Genomic DNA, 25,796 nt, shown 5'->3' with positions numbered 1-25,796 from the left:
TTGCCCAGCTATAGAGCTTGTACTCTTATTCCCTGCATTTCACTGTCATTCGTTGTCTCACACAAGAGCTGAGCCTGCGAGGTAATGAGTCTTGTCAGCTAGGAGTCTTCTTTTTGGTTCCATAGGCCCTGGAATGAGGAGATGCTGGACGTAGCTTGCAGGCTGGTTCTGGACGAAGTTACCCTTCCAGGCTCAGCTCCGGGCGGGAGGGTGGAGTTCAAGAGGACTCTCATCGTCAGCTTCCTCTTCAAGTTCTACCTAGAAGTGTTGCAGATTCTGAAGAGGATGGTAAATGGAACTGACCACGTATTAGCTTTCCCAGAACAGAGGGCTCTGGTGATATCCAAAGTGGGCTCAATAACCCAGTGCCCAACAGCTATAGAATAGAGGGACACGCCCCAAAGTAAAAACACTTGGGCTTGCTGGACCACGTCCAGGCTGGCTGCTGATGGCTTGTGCACTGGAAGATTTGCAAGTAGAGCGCAGACCTGTGCAGGTTTTTGTTTAACACTACTCAGCTATTGTGCTTCTGACTGTTGTTTGTCCAGGTGGTGTGCAGAAAGCTCGTTCATGATTTGGACATATTTTCCCCTCAGACCCTTGTTGAGGGTCACCTTCACGCATTTGACTCTCTTCTCTGGATTCAGTTTCATTTTTTTAAATAATTTTTATTATGTTATATTAGTCACCATACAGTACATCCTTAGTTTTTGATGTAATGTTCCATGATTCATTATTTGCGTATAACACCCAGTGCACCATGCAATATGTGCCCTCCTTAATACCCATCACCGGCCTATCCCAGTCCCCCACCCCACCCCTCTGGCGCCCTCAGTTTGTTTCCCAGAGTCCACAGTCTCTCATGGTTCATTCCCCCTTCTATTTATCCCCCCTTCATTCTTCCCTTCCTTTCCTACCGATCTTCCTATTTTTTATGTTCCATAAATGAGTGAAACCGTATGATAATTGTCTTTCTATGCTCAGTGAAAATTTCACTTAGCATAATCTCCTCCAGTCCCGTCCATGTTGCTGCAAATGTTGTGTAATCATTTTTTCTGATGGCTGAGTAATATCCCATTGTATATATGGACCACGTCTTCTTAATCCAGTCATCTGTTGAAGGGCATCTCGGCTCCTTCCACAATTTAGCTATTGTGAACAATGCTGCTATGAACACTGGGGTGCATATGGCCCTTCTCTTCACTACGTCTGTATCTTTGGGGTAAATACCCAGTAGTGCAATGGCTGGGTCATAGGGTAGCTCAATTTTTAACTTTTTAAGGGACCTCCACACTGTTTTCCAAAGTGGCTATACCAACTTGCATTCCCACCAACAGTGTAAGAGGGATCCCCTTTCTCCACATCCTCTCCAACATTTGTTGTTTCCTGCCTTGTCAATTTTTGCCATTCTAACTGGCCTAAGGTGGTATCTTAGTGTGGTTTTGATTTGAATTTCCCTGATGGCTAATGATTTTGAACATTTTTTCATGTGTCTGTTAGCCATTTGTATGTCTTCATTGGAAAAGTGTCTGTTCGTATCTTCTGCCCATTTTTTTATTTGATTATTTGTTTCCCATATATTGAGTTTGAGAAGTTCTTTGTAGATCTTGGATACTAATCTTTTATCTGTAGTGTCATTTGCAAATATCTTCTCCCATTCTGTGAGCTGCCTCTTAGTTTTTTTGACTGTTTTCTTGGCTGTGCAGAAGCTTTTTATCTTGATGAAGTCCCACAAGTTCATTTTATCTTTTGTTTCTCTTGCCTTTGGAGATGTGTCATGAAAAAAGTTGCTGTGGCCGATGTCAAAGAGGTTGCAGCCTATGTTCTCCTCTAGGATTTTGATGGATTCCTGTCTCACATCGAGGTCTTTCGTACATTTGGAGTTTATCTTTGTGTATGGTGTGAGAGAGCGGTCAAGTTTCATTCTTTTGCATATAGCTGTCCAATTTTCCCAGCACCGTTTATTGAAGAGACTGTCTTTTTTCCACTGGATGTTTTTTCCTGCTTTGTCAAAGATTAGTTGCCCAAAGAGTCAGCTTCATTTCTTTCACCTATAAGGTGATGATGGCAGCCACTCCACAAGGTTATGGTGAAATGGGTCATCACAGGAAAAGGGCTCAGTAGGTCCTGAGTGCTTCAGAGGAACATGGAAAGACTGCCTTTAGTCGTCTTGGTGATAGTAGTGATCACCCTGGCGTTCTTTTGTGTGGCCTCCCTTGTGCTGAACAGTTAAAGATTGTTGGCTAGGGAGGACACAACTAAAAGGATTTCTCTGAAAAATTTTCTAGACCCAAAGGGAACTTGAAGCGTACTGGTCTCATTAATCCCATGCTACAACCAGCTGACCAAACTAGACCAGAAGCCAAGAATGTTCTTAATATGGTATAGAAATTAGTATGATCACTTCAATAAGAGTCGCAAAGTTTTCTCTTAATATTGCTTCTGAGGGTATTTTTTCATTATAGATGGAGAAGGGTTATATTCAGTTTCTGAGAATGGCAGATTGCCAATGTATAAGCGACATACTCTCACCAGGCAATCAAAAGAGGAAAAAATAAAGCCAACTGTAGACTCTTCCAATTAATACCAAACTAATACAATTTGTTGGGTGAATCAAGTGATACAAACTTCTACCTTGTAGTCTTATGACTTCCATTCAACCTCCTCTAGTCAATATTGTCCTATTATTAAAAATAGTAGCCTTTGTTGGCTTTAATTTTACATTAAAAATTTTTTAATTGTAAAAACTAATCTTTAGGTGTACTGTTTAAAGTCTTGCTTAAAGACCCAGTGATCCATTTCTCTCAGTCCTTGGAAGTGTTCCTCGTGCGGGTTGTGGGAGGCATATAGCCTCTGCATTTTCCGTCCTCTCCCGTTGGCCAGGTGGTACAACACAGAGTTTCACATTCCTTCGCAATGCTGTGCTTTGGCTCTCACTTATCCCCGGCTGGAGTATTCTCTTCCTTTCTATTTTATTTACTTAGGTCCTAGCTTCCTGTTTAATTGGTTTATGAGTCCCCAGATCATTTAGGAAAGCATATGAGAGAACCATAAGAAACATAAAGATGTTGGAAGTCAGTGATCTGTATTCACTTGGCGCCTCATAAAATGGAGCCGTATGAATGGGCCTTCCAGAACATGTATCCTGGTGGTCAGAGAGCTGCTTCTACCTCCAGGGTTCTGCACAAAGCAAACACTTCCTAAATGTTAGACTCCGAGTAGAGCTCCTTGTTAAGAACCATGGTAGCTGCCCTTCCAAGACCGTCCTGGCCTATTTTAAATATCTACCAAGGTTCTACTTTTCAGGACCCTGTTCGCTCTCCTGGCCTTGCAGACAAGTATGAGAGTGCTTTAGAAGATCTTCATTCCGGACATCACTGCAGTACATTAAAGTACGAGGTTAGTGGCATTTTTTTTTTTTTTTTTTTTTTAGTTCAGAGGGCCTGGCCTATAACTCCTTCACCTGGACACTCCACTTACTTCACAGTGATTCTCAAGCTTTATAAGCTCGAGCTCCCCTTCTGGTGAACTCAGCCTTCTTTCGTGTTAATTCAAATTTCAAACTCAAGGAAAAGTTTTGGCGAAAAATAAAACTAGCAATGGCAATTTTTTAAAAAATGTCTATTTTGATCTTGAAATTCGTGTGTTTTGCTCTGTGGCTTTGTACCACTGACAGGCATGAGCCGGCTAGTTTGCCACACGCTTTCTGCCCTTGGCGTTGTGAAAGTCAGAGCGCAACCAAAGTCACGTTCTGTGTCAAGGCCAGGCAGCTGCTTTGATTTCATTTATAGCAGAGCAGGAAACACAGCCCTTGGAGGTTGGTGAAAATGCAGTAATGGTTTTTCAAAAGAGCTACCGATTTACCTTTTTTTGAATAAACAATTCTATACACAACGGATACATTGTTGAACTCTACATCTGAGACCGATGATGTACTACATGTTGGCTAACTGAATTTAAATAAAAAAAAATGTTTGCTTCCCCAGTCTCTATTCTCCAGGTCTCTTTTCTGTGATTTACATTTAGAGTTGAATCAAAGTTCCAAGAGCTATTCAAGCTCTCCGAATGAAAGCTCACTATTAGGACAGAATTCCTCACCACTTTCAAGTGGAGTTTTCTACCACAGCATCATAAAAATGCCATCTGAAGTCATTCTCTTGATAAACTGAATAAGATATGATGTGTTTTTCCCTTGAAATTATTATCAAGAAACTACCTTGAGAGTTTTATTAAGTCAAGAACATGACGAGGCTTTTGAAAGCATCAGTTCATCGAATCTATTGTTGGGTTTAGTTGTAAAAGCTGACAGGATGTCATAATGAGCGTTGCAGTTGGTATATATCTCTTGAGGTTTTAGGTTCAGGATGTTCAAGAATTCAAGGACATGAAACTCCATTGAAAGTGATGATATTGAAAGTTTTAAAAAGCTGCCATCTTTCCTGGTGTTCTGCAAAATATGGAAGCTGCAACCTTCAGCTTATAAATACCCTAACGTTACCTTGACAATGGAATAAACCTCAGAAAGAAACAACAACAACAAATTAATGGGCATTCAAATCATCTGAAGAAAAGTGACAGTCTTCACACCGTTGATAGTCATAAAAGGGAGCTTGTTATTATAGATTGCAAGGCCGAGTTTTGGAAGCAGTTTATCTCCCACACAGACGAGTTTTCTTTTTGTTTTCCTGTGGTTTCTTACACACAAATAATCTTCATTGCTAGGGCATCTTCAGCACTCAGGGCAAACATTTTTCCCCAAATCAGTTCATTTGCTTTGAAAGCATTTTGACACCATTTCAGGAGATCACCAGCTTGACGAGACAAACTCGTTCCTCCGTGGTCCCTTCAGCCACATAACAAGCAGAAGTCAGGAGTCTGGTAGAGCCTCTTTCCAGGTAGATTCACCCCAACTGACTACCAAACAAACAAACAAAAAAAGTGTTGTATCTTCAGCTAAAACAATCAACTGCCTTTTTTATTATAAACTAGGAAAAAGGTGTATTTGGGAATTTTTCTTCAGTCTTTTCTCAGTCTTCACACAGCAGGATTTCGAATTTTTTCAATGCTATGATGTGTTTTATAATTGATGATAAAAAGTGTTATGTCATAGAAAACTCCCAGAGCCTTCACAGGTACTTAGGGATGTGTTTCCTTAATATTTAAGCTTATGAATTACCTGGAATTTTGCTCTTCAAGGTGGGAAAAGTGTTTTAGGATTAAAAAAAAAAGATGTGTTTGGTTTTTCACTCAGATGTTCAAGTTGCGAGCCCACCACAGAGTCCTAGCACAGCACGTGAGGGGTATTTTACAGAGGGAGTTGATCCTTACCATCTGGAACACAAAAAACCATACTTGATGGAGCCCTCATTACATTTTTTCCTCTTGATCACCACCTCAGCTTCTCAAAGGAGAGAGACCAAAGGCCCGCCGAGCACTCCGTGCTGAGAGCAGAGCGATGAGCTATGTCACTGGGGTTGGTGTGTGGCCGAGCTGTTTCAGATCCCCTTCCATGCCTGAACCCCCATATGTAAAACTTCCTTTGGTTTCCCTCTTTCCCTACATTCATGGCCCAAATGTCTGCCTATATTTAACAGTGTCTGGGTCAAGTCCTAAATCATTTTTCTTCATAATCTTCTGCTTCCTAGTTGTGCTTTATGTTCTAGTAACTACAAAATTGAGGTTTACATTTAAATGAAACAAATATGGACACTAAAACAAAAAAATGCCTATCAGTAAGTGTGTATCTTACTGTAAAACAGTAAACTTTGTGTGAGATAGAAGCAAGTTCATAGCATCCCACACATGTCGTATGCCAAGTTAATTTTAGAAAACACTCTACTGTCTGCATATAACTGTCAGTCAATATTTGGCTGATATTTTACTGTCATTTATATTATGAAGTCAGTAGGTTTTTATTTTTTCCAAGTAACCAATAAAAATGCTGGACATGTTTTCAAATTACACGTACCACTTTCCTCTGCCCTCTTGATGTTCCAGGCCTGCCCCTGCCAGGACAGCGTCTGATCTATCTCAAGCCAAGGGTTTATTTTTTGAGTCCCTCAGGTAGATTGACTGTGAACCAGGACCACTCTTCTTGAGTCCCATGAACAGCAAAAGGCATCGCAGACTGCATATCTCAATTATCTTCATCCTGGAATTTCCACCACCCACTCTGTCATCCCCAGGCCCCTTAGCAGCCATAGCCTTCATGCTGGGCTCTGAGCTTGGTCTCTGTCCTGTCCCTTAACCCTTCTTTCTTCATATGCCCATTTCTTCTCCTGATAACCAACCAACCAGGAAAGCTAACAACTCTCTCATATTTGAAATCCTGGGGAAGACATCATGTTTTTTAATGTCCACTTTGGTTAATGAAACATATTTAAGGTATTTAGAGAACCAGTAGCAAGACATTCTATTCCACGGATCTCTAAGAAAGAGTAACACTAGTAAATCATTCCTCAGAATGCAGGTCCCTTTGCCTTCATTCTTTATCAGGATTGTCTAAGTTATGAGTTTTACCAATTATTTCTTAACTTCCTCCCTTGGAATCGAAAAAAAAAGGGCTCTTCTTGTTGATAGCATGCCCTCAATATTTTTTAAAACATAGTCATGATACCATCATGCTCTTCTGAAAAATGTTATATATGGTGTTGCTTAGATACAATGGTAAAACTATTTTGATAATAAAATTGGAAGAACTATGGGAGCATTAACAAGAGGATATGATTTTACATTTTTAGGAAGAAATATTTATATTCATTTACTTACATAAATGAAATTTGCATTAGAGATATATGTGTTCTATGTTTAGAAAAAATAGGAAAAAAAATAAGAACAATATCCTGACTATACCTCCCAGTTTGCCTACTAAATTACTGAAATAGGCTTGTTATCCTGGTATTATTATTAATAGTGACTATTTTCCATTTCAGAGTGTTCTGGTTTGGATATAAATTATATAGCTACCCTCTTATGGGAGATGTGCATAATATTATAAAAATGATTATAAAAATGACATGTTGGTTATTGATTAAACAGAATGTAGACTCAAAGAACCTTCCTCAAGACCCAATTGGCCAACCCATCATGCATCTGTCTGGTATTAAGCATGCCACGGGTGAAGCCATCTACTGTGACGACATGCCTACAGTGGACCGGGAACTTTTCTTGTCCTTTGTGACAAGTTCAAGAGCTCATGCTAAGATTGTGTAAGTGATAAAGTTCGTAAGTAGACATTAATGATTGCCTTTTCATCTAAGTCACATAAGTGATAAGTAATGATACAAAGAGGATAGGCTATTTGTCGGCAATATCCAATGCAGACTGGGAGGGGAAAGTAGATCAAAATGTAGGATTTACTACAATTTGTCCCTCCATATACGGTTGACCCTTGAACAACACGGGTTTGAACTGTGCAGGTCCACTTATATATGGTTTTTTTTAAATGCTAGTACTATGAAAACATTTTCTTTTCTCCAGCTTGCTTTATTGTAAAAATACAGTATATAATACATGTAACATATGAAATATGTGTTCATTCACTTTTGATGTTATTAAGGCTCTGGTCAACAGTAGGCTATTGTAGTTAAGTTTCAGAGGAGTAAATGTCATATGCAGATTTTCCACTCTGTAGGGGAACAGTCCCCCTAACCCCTGCATTGCTCAAGGTCAGCTTCATTCAAGTTCAGGTAATGGCTTCATTGTCCCGGGAATTTGTCTGGCAGAGAACTATTAGAGCTGGATGTATCTTACCACTCGAGTATCTTATTCTCCAATTAAACATATTCTCCGTGGTCTTCAGGCTGGGGGGTCTCTGAGGACCTGCTCTGTTCTCGTCTAGGTCTATTGATTTGTCAGAAGCTCTCAGCCTGCCTGGCGTGGTGGACATTGTGACTGAGGAACATCTTCGTGGTGTCAACTCCTTCTGCATTTTAAGCGAACCGGAGAAACTTCTGAGGACAGAGGAGGTACAGCATTTTTGCTTTCTGTTTCAAAAATAATTTCCTCAGTTAATGGCATTGCCTATATTCTTTAAAGATGGCATCAAACTTGGCACGTTGTAAAGGATTCCAGTAATTCTTTGAAACACCGTATTCTAATGGTGAATGAATTCAGATATATTCATTTTCCACATAAGAAAAAAAGTTGACCAGTTCTATAAAAGATACTTGGTGTTTTCCTATTTTCTAGTAGTAATCTTACTACTGGGGGGGTGGTGGCAGAGGGAGAGAGAAAAGAGAGGAATCTTAAGCAGACTCCACACCCAGTATGGAGCTGGATGTGGGGCTCAATTTCATGACTGGTGCCGAAATCAAGAGTTGGACGCTTAACTGACTGAGCCACCCAGGTGCCCCTTTTCTTATCCTTTAATACAAGAATTCTGTCTCCCTCTCTGAACTCAGTCTGACTCATTCATTTATACTGCCATGTATTCAACAGGCGTTTTTAAGTGAGCATCTAAAGTGGCTGGCCACCATAGCTGAGTAAGACCCAAGTGGTCCTTGCCCTCACAGAGCTTAAAAGTCCAGAGGAGAAGGTGAAGTGAATCTTAATGCACTTCCTACTTTCCATTAAGCTTATTTATTTATTTCTTTGTCTTACGTATTTCCCCTACCTTGTAAACATCCTTGAGTGAAACCCTATGTCTGGTTCATTTGCATATTGCACACACTGCTTCCCCTGTAGCAGGGTACAGGAACAATGATAGCACTGTTGCCATTTAAAAGTTTCAGATGATTCAAAATGATCTGGCTATTTTATCTTAAGTTTTCAGAAAATGCAACAAGGGCAGTGTTCAGNNNNCCTAACTCAGACTTCTGAGCTCAGTGTTGACCCAAAAGAGCTTGCTCCTTTTACAGAGTCCCTACTTCTGGCTCTTGCTGGCTGATTCAGTTGATAAAAATGAAAGTTTGATGACTCCGTGTAAAGAGGAGGTTGAAACTCTCCCAAGGCAGGGCTGTGTGGGACTGGCAGAAGACAGTGAGAATTATGGCCTTTGCAGAATGTTAATTAAACAAGCAAAACCCTTCTGAGCTGCACCGCAGCACTTCCTCTGGGGCGTGCGCATATGCTGACGAGCACCTTGGGCACGTCTGTGTGCCAGGTCACGGTGGTAAACCCAGGCATCCGTGCAGAGTGGAGCGTGGAGCATCGGCAGTGCCTTTGTTAGTTTAATTCCTTTTTTAAGTTATGCCTTTAAAAAATCTTTTCATTGTAGAACTTTCAAACGTATGTAAAAATGGAAAATAGTACAATGAATCCCCATAGACCCATCACCCAGCTTCAATTGTCGGCATTTCACCATTCTTCTTCATTTATCTCCCCACTGTCCCCACCCACCCACACCTAGCAAACACACTTTTGTGTGTGGGTGTGTACACATGCACGTATGCTAGACTTAACTTTTTTACTACCATTTTTTCTGATGACAAAACTATTATGTGCTTGTAGAAAAGATTTAATAGTTAAAAGTCAGTTTTAAAATGAGTGATTGAATTTGAATTGTGATCATGGTATAAGGTGAGAGAGAGTGGAGCAGTCATGGTGAATTCTTCTAGTCCTATTTTACCTTTCTGGAGCCGTATTTTTTTGTTCCCATCAACTTTCTGCCCTGATCTGTGTGTGAACTCCTTAGGCCACCGGCCCCATCTGCAGGTGAAGTGATGAAGGGGATGCCCTGTGCTTGCTTATGTCTTGGCTAGTACAGGCTCAGTCTCTTGATGAAAAGCCTGTGCTCACCAAGGTTTGGGAAAGAGATTTGCTCACTAGCAGTGTTGTGTTTTCATTTTCTCCCTCTGTCGTCTCTGATGAGATGGGCTATGATTTTCTGGTCCTCCCTTTCCAGAAGCTTCCTCTCAGGATGGCCCTGATCATGGCAGCAGCCGCAGGTCGAGCCATGTGACTGGCTCTCCTAGGCCAGCTGGCCCTCGGCCTCTCCACAGCCCCAGTGGGTTGGCCTGGAGCCTGAGTCTGCTGTGTGACAGTCACTCCTGCTCCTCTTCAGCCACTTCTGCCAGTGGCGCAGCACAAAGACCTGAACTCCCCTAGCACCTGGGCGTTGGTTCCCAGCTGGTCCCCATACACACAGGGCAAAAGGGAACCGCTGAAAGAGGCAGACCCCTCCAGCTTGGTAGGTAGTGGTTTTAATAAGAAAGGGAAATTCTGAGGCTTATCTTGGGTCATCACAAGACTAGATCTCTGCACCTGTCTGCCAGGATCTTAAAAGTTTGTATGTATAGGGGCCTTAACTGGGTTCAGTCACGTGTGCCATTCAGATGGTCTATACCACACCTTGCTCTCTCAAGGCTCCATCCTTGACACGGTTCCCAGTGGAAACCATAAATTCTAAGGACGGGGAAGGAGTGAGGAGCCTCCATCTGCCTGGGTCAAGCTCAAGGGTCAACCGGTGATCAGGTCTTGTCAGTGGCCTCCTCTACCACTGGGGTCATCAGACCAGCTCTGACAAATGCGCTTTCTCACCAGAGCCTTTGTTAATAGCCGCACTGCACATGTGAAGGGGTTATGTACTGTGTGTCCAGCTCTGTGCTTGGGCGGGGGGCGAGGAGGAGGAGGAAAAGAAATGAAAGGAGGGGCCTAGTGCCTGCGTTCCCTGAGAACAGAAGTCTGTCTGTGTTGTAGGTGTCCTGTGTGGGCCAGCTTGTCTGTGCTGTGATCGCAGAGTCCGAGGTTCAGGCAAAGCAAGCGGCCAAGCGAGTGAAGGTTGTCTACCAAGATTTGCAGCCACTGATCCTGACAATTGAGGTAATGAATTCAATGGTATCAGAAAAACACATTTCACTGGTGGATCCGTTAAAATGCTTTTGGCTACAGTAACAGGAAAGAATCTCTGACTTCACTATGTAGGGGCTTTGTTGGCCCCGGACCGTAGCAGTGTCAGCAAAGAACCTGGTGTTGTGCCTTTCCTGTCTGCTGCCCGCAGTCCAGGCCTTATCCCCTGTAGTCACAGGATGGCAGCCAGGTGCTTCCCGTCCATGTCCAGGGAGTGAGAGAGAGCAGCATTGTCCCAGCATTCCAAGCTCGAGTCCTGAGATTCAGCCTTATCAGGCCGCTTAGGTCACAGGTTCATCTCTGAATGAATGATTAGCTGGAGGAATGGCAGACCCGTTGGTTACTGCTGGGGGTTAGATTTCTTTGAAGTGTGTGGGCTACAGGGGGATGAGAGGGGATGGAGACGTGAGCAGAAATCTCATCACTGAAGGGGACAGGTGAGAGGAGTGCTGTATGGGCAGCCAATGGTGTCCGGGCCCCTGAGTTCACCTGCACCCTGACCATCTCAGGGATGTGCAGCAACCAGCAAGATGCTCTGTGAAGCAAATATTGGAGACACTAGCTTTAGATTCTTTAGCACAGATCTTAAATGAGTATGAGGAATAGAATTCCACGATGCCTATAGGTGTTTTGGCCACTTAAACAAATTGGAATGTTGCATTTTCTATCCTGTTTTTTTGAAAGGAGTTAGAAATTTACAAAGATTGTAGGACTCATCTCCATGAAATGATAGGGTGTTCTTTGGCATCCATTTCATTGGTTCTTATAATTTACTAAATAACGAAACCATGCAAGTTGGGAAGGCAGCATGAATAGATTAGATTCAGCACAGACAGACTCCACGGACTCTGGGAATATATTATCCTCACAACGAACGAATCAGGTGCTCTCCAGGTGACCAGCATGCCCTGTGGCAGAGAATGAGAAACTGACTTGGCTCAGATGAGTGTCTCCAGAAGAACTTGGCCTTGGTGTGTTTCCTATCATGCTGATTTACTCCTAGAAACGTAGCATTTGTTTCTGGACGGTGTCCTCAGTGTTTTAAAGTCAAAATAAAATCATGTCAAGAAGACAAACACACAGAAGTTAAGCTGGAGTCAAGGAATGATAAAGCTTCCCAAATTTTCCTGGCCAGTTTCAGATTCAAACATTCTCTTCCCTTCTTAGTCAGATGTGCCCACTTCATACACTCATTTCCCAGCATTTTGTTTCAGAGGTACTTCTTTTTTTTTTTAAGCAGGAGAGTGATATGGTATGACTTATTCTTTTTTTTATAATAATTTTTTATTATGTTATGTTAGTCACCATACAGTATATCCTTAGTTTTTGATGTAATGTTCCATGATTCATTGTTTGCATATAACACCCAGTGCTCCATGCAATATGTGCCCTCCTTACTACCCATCACCAGCCTATCCCATTCCCCCACCCCCCTCCCCTCTGAAGCCCTCAGTTTGTTTCCAGAGTCCATAGTCTCTCGTGGTTCATTCCCCCTTCTGTTTACCCCCCCTTCATTCTTCCCTTCCTTCTCCTACCAATCTCCCTGCTATTCCTTATGTTCCATAAATGAGTGAAACCATATGATAATTGTCTTTTTTCAGAGGTACTTCTAAACAAGAAATTATTCCTGAATTTATTCTTCATAAGAAATTATTTACATGATACTTCATCCAAATTTTGTTTACAGTCCTTTGCCCAGTACTGGTGACTAAATGTCTTCCCTTCCCTGCCCCCACCTTCCAGCCAAATAAATTTCCAGACAAGCACACAGATGCCACCGTCCCCTGGCCCTTCCTCCCTTCCCCTGCCAGGTCCCCAGTTATTTGCCAGCGAATACCAGCATCAAACACCGAACTTTGACATGTGGAGAAGAGCTGCCTCACATTTTTATCAGAGTTCAAGTTCTCCAAGGTCAATTGGCTGGATCAGACTGGATTTAATCAAAATTTTTAGCAGGGAAATATGCCCAGCTCTGTACACATTACAAATTTTTTTTCGTCACTTTTTCGACCAAGAAATATTTGGGAAATTGTCTCCAAGTTACCCAAAAAGGAAGCAGCAAGTGAAGTGGAAAAAGATTAAACTTTAAAAAATAGGATTTATAAAACTTAACTTCTGTTTTCAACCTGAGTATCTGAATCTTAGATTAATAAGAAAGGCATATAAATTCATTCTAAAAGGAACTGTGTTATCAATCTAAAAAATAAATGTATCTCTGTCACTAGCACTGAGGTTTAACCAAGCTAATGCTTTCTAGAATGTTTAATAGTTTGAATGGGGAAACTCTATCAAAACTCTTGGCTGAAGGGATCAGGCTGATGGCCACAGTGAGAAAAACATGCCCCCAGCCAGAATCTTCTAGCAGCCATCATGATCAACAACATGACCGTAGCTAAGACTTCCACAGAGTTCACCACAGGTCAAAACAGGTTTTATACATTAACTCACTAAATGCTCACGACAGTCCCGTGAGGAAAAACCGATATTATTCTTATTCTGATGAGGAGGCAAGAAGACAGTTCACACCATCACACAGCTAGTCAGAAATAGAAGCAATCAACAAACCCTCTATCAAGGAACCTGGGTCCCATGATGGTAAAAACAAATGAACCCACTTTTTGAATGGAGGAAATGGTAGGATCCCAATACAACAGCGCTGCCAAGTATGCTGATAGTTCTAAATATCTCCTAGTGGCCAGAGGGAACCAGAGTTAGGAGAATTCCTAGCTGCCAGCAGGCTGGAATTTCATGGTACCACCACGAATCCATGGTGGGTAATGTTGGCAGGAGCTGGCATGTCACATTTGCCAGTGGACGCAGGGATTACAGCAAGATAAATTCCTAGAAAAGCTAAAAAAAAAACAGCCTAGATGATTGTAGCTGCATCCCCTAGGGTGTGTGCCCAGCACTGTCTCATTTCCTACCCAGGGGAAGCCAATAGGACCCAGCGTGTAAGTGGGTTTGTGGTACCCAGACTGGGCTTGTAATGGAATCTCACTTCCGGGGCTGGAGTCCCAGGTGCTCTACTGCCCTGTGCAAATGCTGAGCTCGTCCTCCCAAAAGAGGAGCGTGGGGCTGGCAGGCAGGCCCACCATGATCCTTATCACTGGAATGTCTTCAGCTAGCATTTATTGAGCATTTATTACATGCCATGTGAGCTCTTTACATGTCTTATTTCATTTTATCCACACAACTCTACTGGAGCTATGTGCACAACTGTATCTCCATTCTACAGATGAGGCTCAGAGTGAAGAGATAACAGGCCCCCAGTCAAACAGGTAGTAAATGGAGACAATGGACATAATTCTGACTGGGTCCAGAGTCCCAAGCTCTGAACCCATGTGCTGTGTGACCTTGGCTTCATACAATGGGTTGTGGAATGAATAGTACAGTCTTCCTGGAAAAATATTAGTTCCATTCCGGGACCACCTTACATGCTGGGTTTTTTCCTGAGCGTACTCTCTTTTGACTCGATGGGCACATTTGTACTGGCTCTGTAAAGAGTCTCTCTGAAGGCTGGTTCTTAGCTCGTCGCTGGGATTGTGCTGAATGAAAGAGGGTGGGATTCCAGAGCAGGAGAAGTTCTGCCCCAACTCAGCCCATACCCCACGGAGGGGACTGCTGCCAGAGGGCTGGATCTCTGGCCCACAGAGCCTCAATTTTCTGTTCTCTCTAGGAAGCCATACAGCACAACTCCTTCTTCGAACCAGAGAGGAAACTGGAATATGGAAATGTGGATGAAGCATTTAAAGTGGTTGATCACATTTTAGAAGGTAAAGCTTTCTGAAAAAAGTGAGGAGAGGGGAAGCAGCCCAGAAGGCTTCTGAACATGTCTAGTTTAATGCTGCCTTTACCTTTCAGAAATCATCTAGAAATCCGCCGAGGGGGACGTTGCTCCTCCCGAACACGCACTTCATTCACACGTGCATTTCCCTCTGTCTGCAGGTGTGTGTGTGTGTGTGTGTGTGTGTATGTGTGTGTGTGTGTGTGTGTAGAGCACAGCAGGGAGGCAAAGTGGGAGGCCCAGCCCCCTATACTGTGTGCAGACCACCTGCCCCATCATGGCCTCAGTTTTTATATGATGTTGTCTCTTTTCCTGCTCATAACCACCGTGCAGGTTGGGAAACTGAGGCTCAGTGTGCTTACAGAGCACGAGCACAGTCATACAACAGCTGCTAAGTGACAAAGCTGGTCGAATTCATAGCTTTTCTTAGGATTTCCAAAGCCCATGTTTCTTTCTCTTCCATCCTTTCTCTGACTTCTCCCTCCCTTCCTTCTAGACTTCCTTCCATCATGTATATGTGTAATTAAAATGAAATTTTTCTTAGAAAATAGTTGATTTGAATTTTCCAATAAAATTTTTGTAACTTTTAATTTTGAAATAATTTTAAATTTACAGAAAAGTTGCAGAAACATGAAAGAAACTCCCACTCTATTCAGATTCCCTGATTATTAATACTTGACTGTACTTGCTTAATCATTTTCTCTCTTTCTGTGCACACACACACACATTTTTTCTGAGCCATTTGAGAGTAAGTTACATGCTCGTTTACCCCTAAATACTAGTGTGTAGTTCCCAAGAGCAAGAATATTCTCTTACTTAAACAGTTATCAAAATCAAAACGTTCACATCGACACAGTACTATCACTTCATCAACAGACCGTATTCAGATTTTGCCACTTGTCTCAGTCATGTCCTTCATAGCAGGAAAAAAAATGTACCATGGGTCATAAGTAACACATACTTTCCCCGCTAGGCTCTGCTGTCATCCACGCTAAAAAGCCATCCTTAGCGCCTGCCGTGCAAGGTCTCATTTACCCAGATGTGTTGCTGGGTGTGTAGGGGCTTTTGTATCACATCTCAGGGCAGAGAATATCTCATTTGGCGCTGTCTGTCTTTAAGTGAATTTCCAGGGTATTGGCATCTAGTGTGTGTTTGAAACTACCATCACCCTAATTTTTGTCTCCAACCCTGATCCCAAGCTCAGAAGAATCCTACGACATACCACCCCTACGCCTGCAGCCAGAGCTCTGTCAGGGATAATCAGCCCAACCACTTGAGGTCAAGTTCCATCATGTTTCTTAACTCCACAGCTGTATTAAACCAGAACGTGGTCACAAGGTGCCTGGGTGACATTGCCTGGAAGCACCTTGCGCCATCACCCTGCCGGTGTTCTGGCCGTCTTATCAGCTGTGTGACTTGGCAGGGCCCATCTCCTTGCTTTATTTATTTATTTATTTAGTTAGTTAGTTAGTTAGTTAGTTATCTATTTTATTATGATAGGTTAGTCACCATACAGTACATCCTTAGTTTTTGAGGTAGTGTTCCATGATTCATTGTTTGTGTATAACACCCAGTGCTCCATGCAATACGTGCCCTCCTTAATACCCATCACAGGGTTAACCCATCCCCTTCTCCCCTCCCCTCTGAAACACTCAGTTTGTTTCTCAGAGTCCATAGTCTCTCATGGTTCATCTCCCCCTCCATTTTCCCCCCCTTCATTTTACCCTTCCTTCTCCTAATGATCTCCCTCCCATCTCCTTGCTTTAAAATTATATGAATAAAATAATCCTGATCTCAGAGATCCGTTGTGAAGGTTCTAAGAGATAACATAAGTGTGCTTGGCGCAGAGCTTGGCACATAGTAGATCCATAACTGTGAGCGATAATTACTGCTAGGCTTAGATGTTTCTGTTGTTCTCCAGACACTATTTCACTGTCTTCTACTGAGCCGCACGCTGGCAGGTGCTCGTTTAGCACACCTGCTGTTTCCCGGTGTCTCCCAGTGGGAGACATTTATGACACCTGCCTGGGGATTCCTGTGCCTCCTTTCTGTAATTCTGGAATTGGAGGATCCAGGGTAGCACAGGAATGTGCTTTTGACAAGTTTGCACAGTGTTCCAGGTGATTCTTAGGATTAGTGAAATGTGAAGGATGGGTCTGTTTTCTGGGAGATGAAGAGGGAGCATTTTTAGCATAAAGAGATGATGGTGTGAGCATCTTGGAAATATCCATTTTTAGGGGGTTCCTGCACTTGGACCATAATATGTTTTTGCCTCTGTTCTTGTCATGTGTGTTTTTGTGTGAATCCAGTTGTTGTTCTTTCCCTTGACATCTTATTTTATCATTTAATTCAATTAAGTAATTATTCAGTCTGTCTCTCACTTGAATTTTAGTTTGTATCCTGGCCCTTACCCTACAGATAAATATAAAAGTGATACAGGATGCTTTAAAAGGGACATTTTATACTACTTTTAAGTTTTCGTCTTCTTGACTCACTAGTGTGAGCTATTTTTTTTCTTACAATGCAGTTGTCATTTGAATTAATTTTTGGCCCCTTATTTCAGAGAGAGGTAACTGGAGGTGATAGTCCTAACAGCACTCTGCCCCTTAGGAAAATAAGTGCTCTAAGAAAAACAAATATTTAAAAGATAAACTATATAGAGCACTAACGACATCAAGTCTTAGACTGTTTTCTTGAAGGAATGAGATTATTGTTTGTTTTTATCCTCTGTGAAAATATATTTTGCTCCTTCCTAGCCCTGATGTCATAGCACTGGGAGGGCACTAAAAACCATTCATAAATAAGCCAGCCGAGGCTGAGAGACGTGTGATTGAGCAGGAATCACACTGATCTCATTTCCCAACCCTGAGATGAACATCTCTCTCTACATGATGCCACTTCTCATTTCTCTAAAATTCTGTTAGCCGGGATGGGCTTTACACTGGAGAGCACAGAAGGCAATCCGTACAGCAGGATTTGTGAGAGATCTAGGAGCCCTGACACTGAGATTATCTTCCCTGCATCCTGTCCTACTGGGCATAATACAGATAGACTCCTACATATTCTAATGGCTTTAAGGGCTTCTTATTAAAATGGAAATGTGCCCAGAGGAATCACTCCTAAACCCAAAGTGGAATAATATTTTATCTCAGGGATTAGCTGATCAAATTAGTTGAGAGCAACACCCTGAGAGGAAGAGAGGGAGGGCCCCATGGGGGAAGAGCTGCAGGGTGCACCGTGCAATCTAACAGAGTCTAAAACTTGGCTTGCTTGCCAGGTATGAGCAGAAACAGCTCTAATAGTTTTTTGCTTTTCATGTTTTAAGTGAAGTAGGTATTTAACAAAATAAATTCTGAGTGGATCAGCGGGAACACTAATATGGGAAATCATGAATCTGAGCCCACTGACAAGTGGATTTTTCGATGTGCAGGTCTTTGATAAAAACTTACATTGAAATTGGGATTTGAGGGATGCCTGGGTGGCTCAGTCAGTTAAGCGTCTGCCTTCAGCTCAGGTCATGATCCCAGAGTCCTGGGATTGAGCCCCACATCGGGCTCCCTGCTCAGTGGGGAGTCTGCTTCTCTCTCTTTCTCTGCCCCTCACCCCGCTCATGCTCTCTATCTCTTCCTCTCTCCCTCTGTCAAATAAATAAATAAAATCTTTAAAAAAATAAAATAAAATTGATATTTGAGTTTTTGACATTTTAATTTTTATATTTTATAAATGAAGCATAATCTCATTTTTCTATAATTTTTCTTTATTCAGATTTTGGATAAGATAGGAAATCCAGACTCCAATACAAAAAATTTCCTTGGGAATCTCCCTTAAACCACCTGCAAATCACTGTTACTGGATAGATTTTTAATTTTTTAAAGTTCTGCCTTTCACCTAACATGATGGCTGGTCATAACTGTATTCTGTTTTCTTCTGTTTCATTTTTTCTCCCTATCTTCCAGTGGCTTAGTTGAATATTTTTCAGAACTCCATTTTGATCTGTCTGTAGTGTTTCTGAGTGTACCTCTTTGTCTAGTTTTTCTGGTGGTAGTTCTGGTGTAAATTTTACATATATATAATAATATATTATAAATATATATTACAATATATCTGATAGCAACATTTTAGCAGTTTGTGCATCAAAATCTTACCTTTCGTCACATCCTTTTACTCTTTCATTTATAATAGTCTTTAAAAATTTCCTTTTTATACTCTGAGTACTAACAATGTTATAATTTTGCTTTCAATGCAATTTGTAAAATTCAGGAGGAGAAGGAAAGTCTATTGTGTTTACCTGTATTTGTAGTCTTTCCATTGTTCTCTCTCCTTCCTGGTGTTCTAAGATTCCTTTAAAAAAATCATTTCTTGTCTGTTTCAAAAACTGTCTTTAGCCATTATTTTAGGATAGATCTGTTTAAGACAATTTCTTAGTTTCCTTCATCTAAGAATGTCTTGATTTCTTTTTCATTCTTGAAGAATTTTTGCTGGATATAGATTTCTGAATTTCCAGGTCTTTTAGCAATTGAAAAAAGATGTACCTTTCCTCTGGTCTCCATGGTTTCTGATGAGAAATCTGCCTTGTGAAGTATCTTCCCCCTCCAGGCGAGGTAGTGTTTTTCTCTGCTTCCAAGATGTTTTCTTATTTTTACTTTGCAGAAGTTTGACTCTGAGGTGTCGTGGCATGGATTTCTATGGATTTATCATATTTTCAAATATTCACTCAGCTTCTTGAATCTGTAGGTTTGTGTCTTTTGCCAAGTTTAGGAAATTTTCAGGCATTATTCCTGTAAGTATTTGATGTCAATGACCCAAATGTTCAATCTTTTTATAGTCACACAGGGTCCTGACGCTCTGCTCATTGTCCTTTCAGTCTCTTTTCTTTCCAGTGTTCAGGTTAGGCAATTCCTGTTGTTTTATGTTCTTGATTACTGATTATTTCCTCTGTTCTCTCCATTCTGTTGTTGAGCTTTTCCACTGAGCCTCTTAAATTTTGGTTGTAGTATTTCTTAGTTCTAAAATTTCCATTTGGCTCTTTTTGTATCTTCTGTTTCTTTGCTGAAATTTTCCATTTTTCCATTTCTTTTAAGTGTCTATGTACACGCCACTGAAGCATTTTTATGATGGCTGCTTTAAAATCCTTGTTAGGTAATTCCAACATCTGTGTCATCTCCGTGTTGGCATCTGTTGATTGTCTTTTCTCATTCAAGTTGAGTTTTTGGTATAACGAGCGATTTTCAGTTGTATCCTGGTCATTTGACTATTATGTTGTAAGACCCTGGATCTTATTTAAATCTTCTGTTTTACCAGAACTCCTCTGACCCCTTGTTGGTGGAGAAAAGGGGGTTGCTGCCTTGTTATTGCTGGGTGAAGGGTGGAAGTCCAGGTTCCTCTTGTGGTTTCCAGTGATAGCACCACAACACAGGGTTTGGGGCATCTCATTAAAGCCTGACAGGGGTGGAAGTCTAGATTTTTCCACCCAACTTTTGCAGATAGAAATGGGGCTATAGTTTTTTCACTGGAGTAGAATGGTTACTGTGTTAAAGTTTTCTTGCTAGGTTTCCCATCTCTTGGTTCTTAGGCTTTTCTTGGGACTTTTCTTTCTGTCTTTTCCTATTGGTATTTTGGGATTGCTGGCTTCTCTGTTACCAAATCAGGGATATATGAAGCAAACAGCAACAACAAAGAACATAACTCACTGAACTCACTATGTGTCTCTCCTTGGATCCCAAACTTCCTAGCTGGTCTGCCTTCTTCTCTCTACCTTTCAGGGTCTTATATTTCTTTTGCTGTACTTAGTAGAAGGAACCAAGAGAAGTGCATTTACCTCATCTCATCTTGTACCAGAAATCTCCTTGCCAAAGTGTTTTGACTGACTCTAGAATGTCACACACCTTTTCCTAGAACTCTGTGACCTACCATATTGGAAGACTTGACAGATAGCCATACAGAACTCTACTTCAAATCTGCAGATATAATGAAAGCTAAGTGTTCGTGGCCCTTAACTGTGTAGCCTGCTGTCCTAGCAATAGCACTGTTGGTGGAATTTCTCCATAATGGGAAAACAGCTGGGGGAATGCTGCATGTTCTATCTGAAAGCCTCCTTGACTCTGGTGTACTTTCCTATTACAGGTGAAATACATATAGGAGGTCAAGAACATTTTTATATGGAAACCCAAAGCATGCTTGTTGTTCCCAAAGGAGAGGATCAAGAAATCGATGTCTATGTTTCTACACAATTTCCCAAATACATACAGGTAACATGGGGCCATTGCAGAGGGGAGGTGGCTAAATGGTTTCTGCTGGCAAAATATACCAAGAACAGTTAGAGACAAAAATGTCACTGCAGGAACTGAAGGAATTTGGAGTACTAACAGCCCTATCCATTTGGGTATTAATAGCCATACAATTTCAAAGCTTTTAAGAGAATGTTATGAAAGTAGGCACCTTTTTTTGTGGATTTATAACTTCAGAACCAGTTATGGAGGCAGCAGGTCTCTTTTGCTGTACTCTTGGCATTGTTAATAATATGAAAGAAAAAAAGAGGAAAGCCTGCCCTCCAAAGCTTATAAGTACCTAACTCACATGAAGCAATTAGGAAATGGTATTGGATAGAATGGAACTGAATACTTAATCAGCTAAGTCAGAATTTACACAGGTGGAAGAATTAGGTTTGCTGAGGACTAGAATCATCAGAAAGTCCATGAAAATAAAAGTCCTAAGTTTGGATTTGTAGTGAGAATGAGGTTTGTCTAGATGGTGAGAAGAGACCATTTCTAGGCAATTCCACACCAAGATCAAATGCAGTCATTCATCATTCATTCGTTCGTTCCTTCTGTAAATACCTATTTCCTGTGTCCTGTGTACCAGGCAGCATGCATGCAAGAAAGGAGGAATGGCACAAAGACTGCCCAAGCTGGCATCAGGGATGCACTTAGGAATGGCGAGTTGAAGCATCAGGGTGAAAGCAAGGGGAACAAAGCAAAGCGGTTGACTCAGTAGGTCATACAAGCCAATGTTATTACCAGAGCAGGTAGGAATGTGGGAATGTGCTGACTGAGGCCTTTTAGAAGCTGAACATTAAGAAGGGTCAGGTGAGTCCCATTTCAGTCCTTTCTGCTCCTTACTCCCTGTGTGATGTTGGGCCCATCACTTCATCCCTCTTGGGCTCCACATCTATAAACATGAGTTGTTAAGATTAAATGACCTCCAAACATTATGATGGCAAGAAAGAGCAAGACCTGCATCCAGGGGGGACCCACAGGCCAACTCAGCAAAAATCTAGATGGGAGGTGAGAAATGCCTCCAGTGGAGACAGCAGAATGTGGGGAAAAGATCCAGTCTGAGAGAGGTTTGCAAGGCCTCAAAATCTCACTGCTTCAGGAAACATATCCCAAGGGATTAGTATGTAAAGGATACTTTGGTTATGGTTCATGGGGAAATTTTTCAAAAATTTATTAGCACAGGGATGCCTGGTTGCCTCAGTTGGCTAAGCACCCAACTCTTGATTTCAGGTCAGGTCATGATCTCAGAGTTGTGGGATTGAGCCTTGCATTGGGCTCCGGGCTGGGTGTGGAGCCTGCTTAAGATACTCTCTTTCTGGGGCGCCTGGGTGGTACAGCGGTTAGGTGTCTGCCTTCGGCTCAGGGCGTGATCCCGGCGTTATGGGATCGAGCCCCACATCAGGCTACTCCGCTATGAGCCTGCTTCTTCCTCTCCCACTCCCCCTGCTTGTGTTCCCTCTCTCGCTGGCTGTCTATCTCTGTCGAATAAATTAAAAAAAAAAATCTTTAAAAAATATAGTAGCACAAAAATATTGTGTTGATACTGAAAATACTACTTAATATTAAAATAGTTTTTGCAATGTCATAATAGCTAAATGCCACTGAAATCAGTTGTGGATGTTTGCTTAGGTTATTGGAAGCGGTCCTGTTATTTAGTATAGCTGCACAGTTTCTGTATTGTGTACAACATTTTGGAATTAAAACATGTAAAGGCTGCCCCACTCCCTTGCTGCAGATGGATCAGATTAACGGGAACTATTATCATTCACAGGACATAGTTGCTTCGACCTTGAAGCTCCCAGCTAACAAGGTCATGTGTCATGTAAAGCGTGTTGGTGGGGCTTTTGGAGGGAAGACCTACAAAACCGGCATCATGGCAGCCATCACCGCATTTGCTGCCAACAAGTAAGTGGAGAAAATCTGCTAAATAGACTAAAATGAGATGAAGTCATGCTGTGCATTCTCAGTATTGGGATTAAGGAGGAAGAATTTGGGTTAAGATTATTTAAAATCACATATGGTATACAAATACACAAAGCTGCCAGCTTATTACAACTTTTTTTAAATCTTATATTGTCATACCAGATTCTGAGAACCAAAACAAGACTCAATTACTGAAAAGAATGAAAGCCACAGTAAAAATACCTGAAGAGTAGACAGAAACAAATCCTATATGGATGGTGGTTACTTGTCCTTAGCACCTGTACATGTATACAGGTCAGTTCAACAATTTGAACAAAGTTCAATCCTTCATATATATATATATATATATATATATATATACATATACACACACACATATGTATATATATACACACACAAATATTTATAAGTATATAAATATATATACACAAAAAATATATAAATACATATATAATATCTATATTACCCTTTAATGTATTTATATATAATTATATTTTATATTTACTATATAATGTATAATAAATATATATACTATATAATACATAGTAAATATGTAAATAAATATATGTATTCATACATATATTTTCTTCATTTAAATGGCAATTTTGCTTTTGTGATGCTTACCTTTATTTACATTACCATTTTCCTTTAAGGATCTCAAAACATTACCATAGGAAATTGTCTTTGGAGCAGGCACATGTAGAAGGCTTAATTTCTTTGCTGAATAATATGAGTCAGTTCCTTTATCCCATGAAGCAAAATGACCTTGATTCCAGACCTGTCCTTTCAGGGAGCACTTGGTAATCAGACACCCCCTGAGTTCCTCCATTTGTAACCAGTCTATAATGTAGCCTTGGGACTGTTTCCCTATAGCAGAGGTTGTTATCACAATGGAAAATACTCCCAAAGCAATACCTTAGAGCCCCTGACACCCAAGACCCTCCCTTGCATAAGTATCGAATGCCAGGTATTGTGCCCAGACCCAAGGGGAGGGGAGGCCACTGCGCATGCCGGAGATCAGCACAGCCTGGGGACGGTAGTGCTGTTGTCCTGTAATGGATGTGGATGGCACTCCAGCTCTCGCTGAGAGTTATATAATCCCCAGAAAGTACTTCTCAGAAAGTATACAGTTTACCACTCTTTCTTTTTTTCTGCTTTAGACATGGTCGTGCAGTCCGCTGCATTCTGGAGAGAGGAGAAGACATGTTAATCACTGGAGGCCGCCATCCTTACCTTGGGAAGTACAAAGTGAGTAGAAGAACGTGAATGGAAAGGATTTATGTTATCAAGATAACATTGCGTGATTTTCAGAGGGCAGCATTGGGCTGCTCTCTCCTGGGGACTAACAATGAGCAAATCAACAAACCCTGCTTCTGTTTAACTTTCTGTTCCTTATGCTCACTGATTACTGGCTGGTTCACATCTGCTTTACTCAAAGATGCCAGTTTGTAAAAAAGTACTAACTGGATTTGGCTGGTACAGAGTGAATGAGTGGAAAACATGTGAGTATATATACATCTATGAAAGTAGGTCTGATAACCAGACTACTTCTGCATTTTCTAAAAATAGAATAATTCCCAATAGTGTTCTGGGAAATTACAATTATTTGCCAACAGGTTCCTTATTTTTCAGTATATCAAGGGTATTTCTGTACAACGCTGTCCCAGAAATTCCTAGAAAAATTTCCATAGCAGAAAATAATTATTATTTTGCTTTGTAAGAAACAAATTAACTTGTCAGAATGGATTGCCATAATAAACAACTAAAAACTCTCAGGGGCTTAAACCTGTATTGTGTTGTTTTTTGCTCAAGTAACAGCTCAGTATAAGCAGCAGGGGTTGTGGGGAATGGGAGAGGAGAGGACTCTTCTCCGAAAAATTATTCAGGGACTTAAACTTTTTCCATGCAGTAGTGCCACCATCAACCCCTCAGACCGCATCACGTGGTATGGAAGTCACAAGGCTCATATCGCTATTCAAGTGTAAATTTAAATTAACTAAGTTAAATAAAACAGAAAATTCAGTTTCACAGTTGCGTTAGTTCAGTAACTACATGTGGCCAGTGGCTGCCATATTGGACGTGTAGATAGAGAACATTGCCATCATCTCGGAAAGCTCTATTGCAGAGACTGCCTTAGGGACTCTGAGTCCTCTATTGGGTCATCTGCTGAGGGCAGAACACAAGGGAAGAGGGAGAACAGAGAGTGTTATGTGGGGGGTGTTTGAGGCACCAGGTGTGTAAGTGTGGACCTTGCTTCTGTTCACATGTGATGAGCCAGGACTTTGCCATCTAACTACGAGGGTGGCTGGGCAATGTAGTCTTCCGTGTGCCCAGGATGAAAGACAACAGCATTTGTGGAACACAGCATCGTCTCCACCACAACTGGTGTGCCTGTGTACATATTTTTAGGAGATAATGGATGTATTTATTTCAATTCACGTTTATGCTCAGCTATATTTTGAATTTGGTTCAGTTAATCAAAGATTTATTAGCGTGAACTTTGTTCTGCCAGAGATTACATTTTGGGGGTTAAGGGGGAAATAAAACGTACACATAGGAAGTCATCACGAAAACATAATAATGTCAGGTTAAAAGATGAGATGCATGTGGTAAAACTAGGAGGAGAGAAGAATATGAGTGTAGTATGTACGTGAGACATCTTAGAGAAGGTGAAACATAAATGGCCTTTGAGAATAGATGGTCAGAAAGAAGGCGTGTGGGTGGTGGGAATAGTAAGAGCAAAAATGCAGAGGAGGGATAAACATGGCATGTTTGATAGGGACGGTAAGAAGAGAGGGGAGTTAGGACACACAGTGATTACTGAGGGGTGGTGGAAAACAAGACTGGTTAGGTTAAGCGATGCCAGACTGAGAGGAGCCTAGAGTTTCAGGATGGGGGTTGAAACTTGATCCTGTAAGAAAGAGTAGGACTGGGTAGATCCTTCATCGGTGTAGTATCATAACCAAACACAGGTGGCTCGGGGAAGGTGATATGATGGCACTGAGCCGGATGGCCTGAGGAGGAGA

At 41.4% G+C, this 25,796-nt stretch overlaps 1 protein-coding gene across 10 annotated transcripts in view; it reads left to right on the top strand.

The window, feature by feature from the left end:
* Positions 1–25,796, top strand: part of LOC103659730 (aldehyde oxidase) — a 161,516-nt gene that overhangs the window by 30,620 nt on the left and 105,100 nt on the right. For all 10 annotated transcript variants that reach the window (XR_005837875.1, XR_005837867.1, XR_005837866.1 and 7 more), the window contains exons 16-23: positions 3,307–3,399; positions 7,039–7,208; positions 7,841–7,967; positions 10,639–10,761; positions 14,465–14,561; positions 20,696–20,820; positions 22,619–22,752; positions 23,931–24,018. Coding sequence is in view for 1 of the 10 variants with exons in the window: in XM_040642184.1 (XP_040498118.1) it covers positions 3,307–3,399; positions 7,039–7,208; positions 7,841–7,967; positions 10,639–10,761; positions 14,465–14,561; positions 20,696–20,820; positions 22,619–22,752; positions 23,931–24,018 (957 nt within the window). In the remaining 9 variants the exon portion in view is untranslated. The remainder of the gene's footprint in view (positions 1–3,306; positions 3,400–7,038; positions 7,209–7,840; positions 7,968–10,638; positions 10,762–14,464; positions 14,562–20,695; positions 20,821–22,618; positions 22,753–23,930; positions 24,019–25,796) is intronic.

This window comes from Ursus maritimus, unplaced genomic scaffold (genome assembly GCF_017311325.1).
Source record: "Ursus maritimus isolate PB19 unplaced genomic scaffold, ASM1731132v1 scaffold_1, whole genome shotgun sequence".
Classification (NCBI taxonomy): domain Eukaryota; kingdom Metazoa; phylum Chordata; class Mammalia; order Carnivora; family Ursidae; genus Ursus; species Ursus maritimus.
Note: the sequence above shows the minus strand (reverse complement) of the source record. Positions and strands in the feature narration are given on the sequence as shown.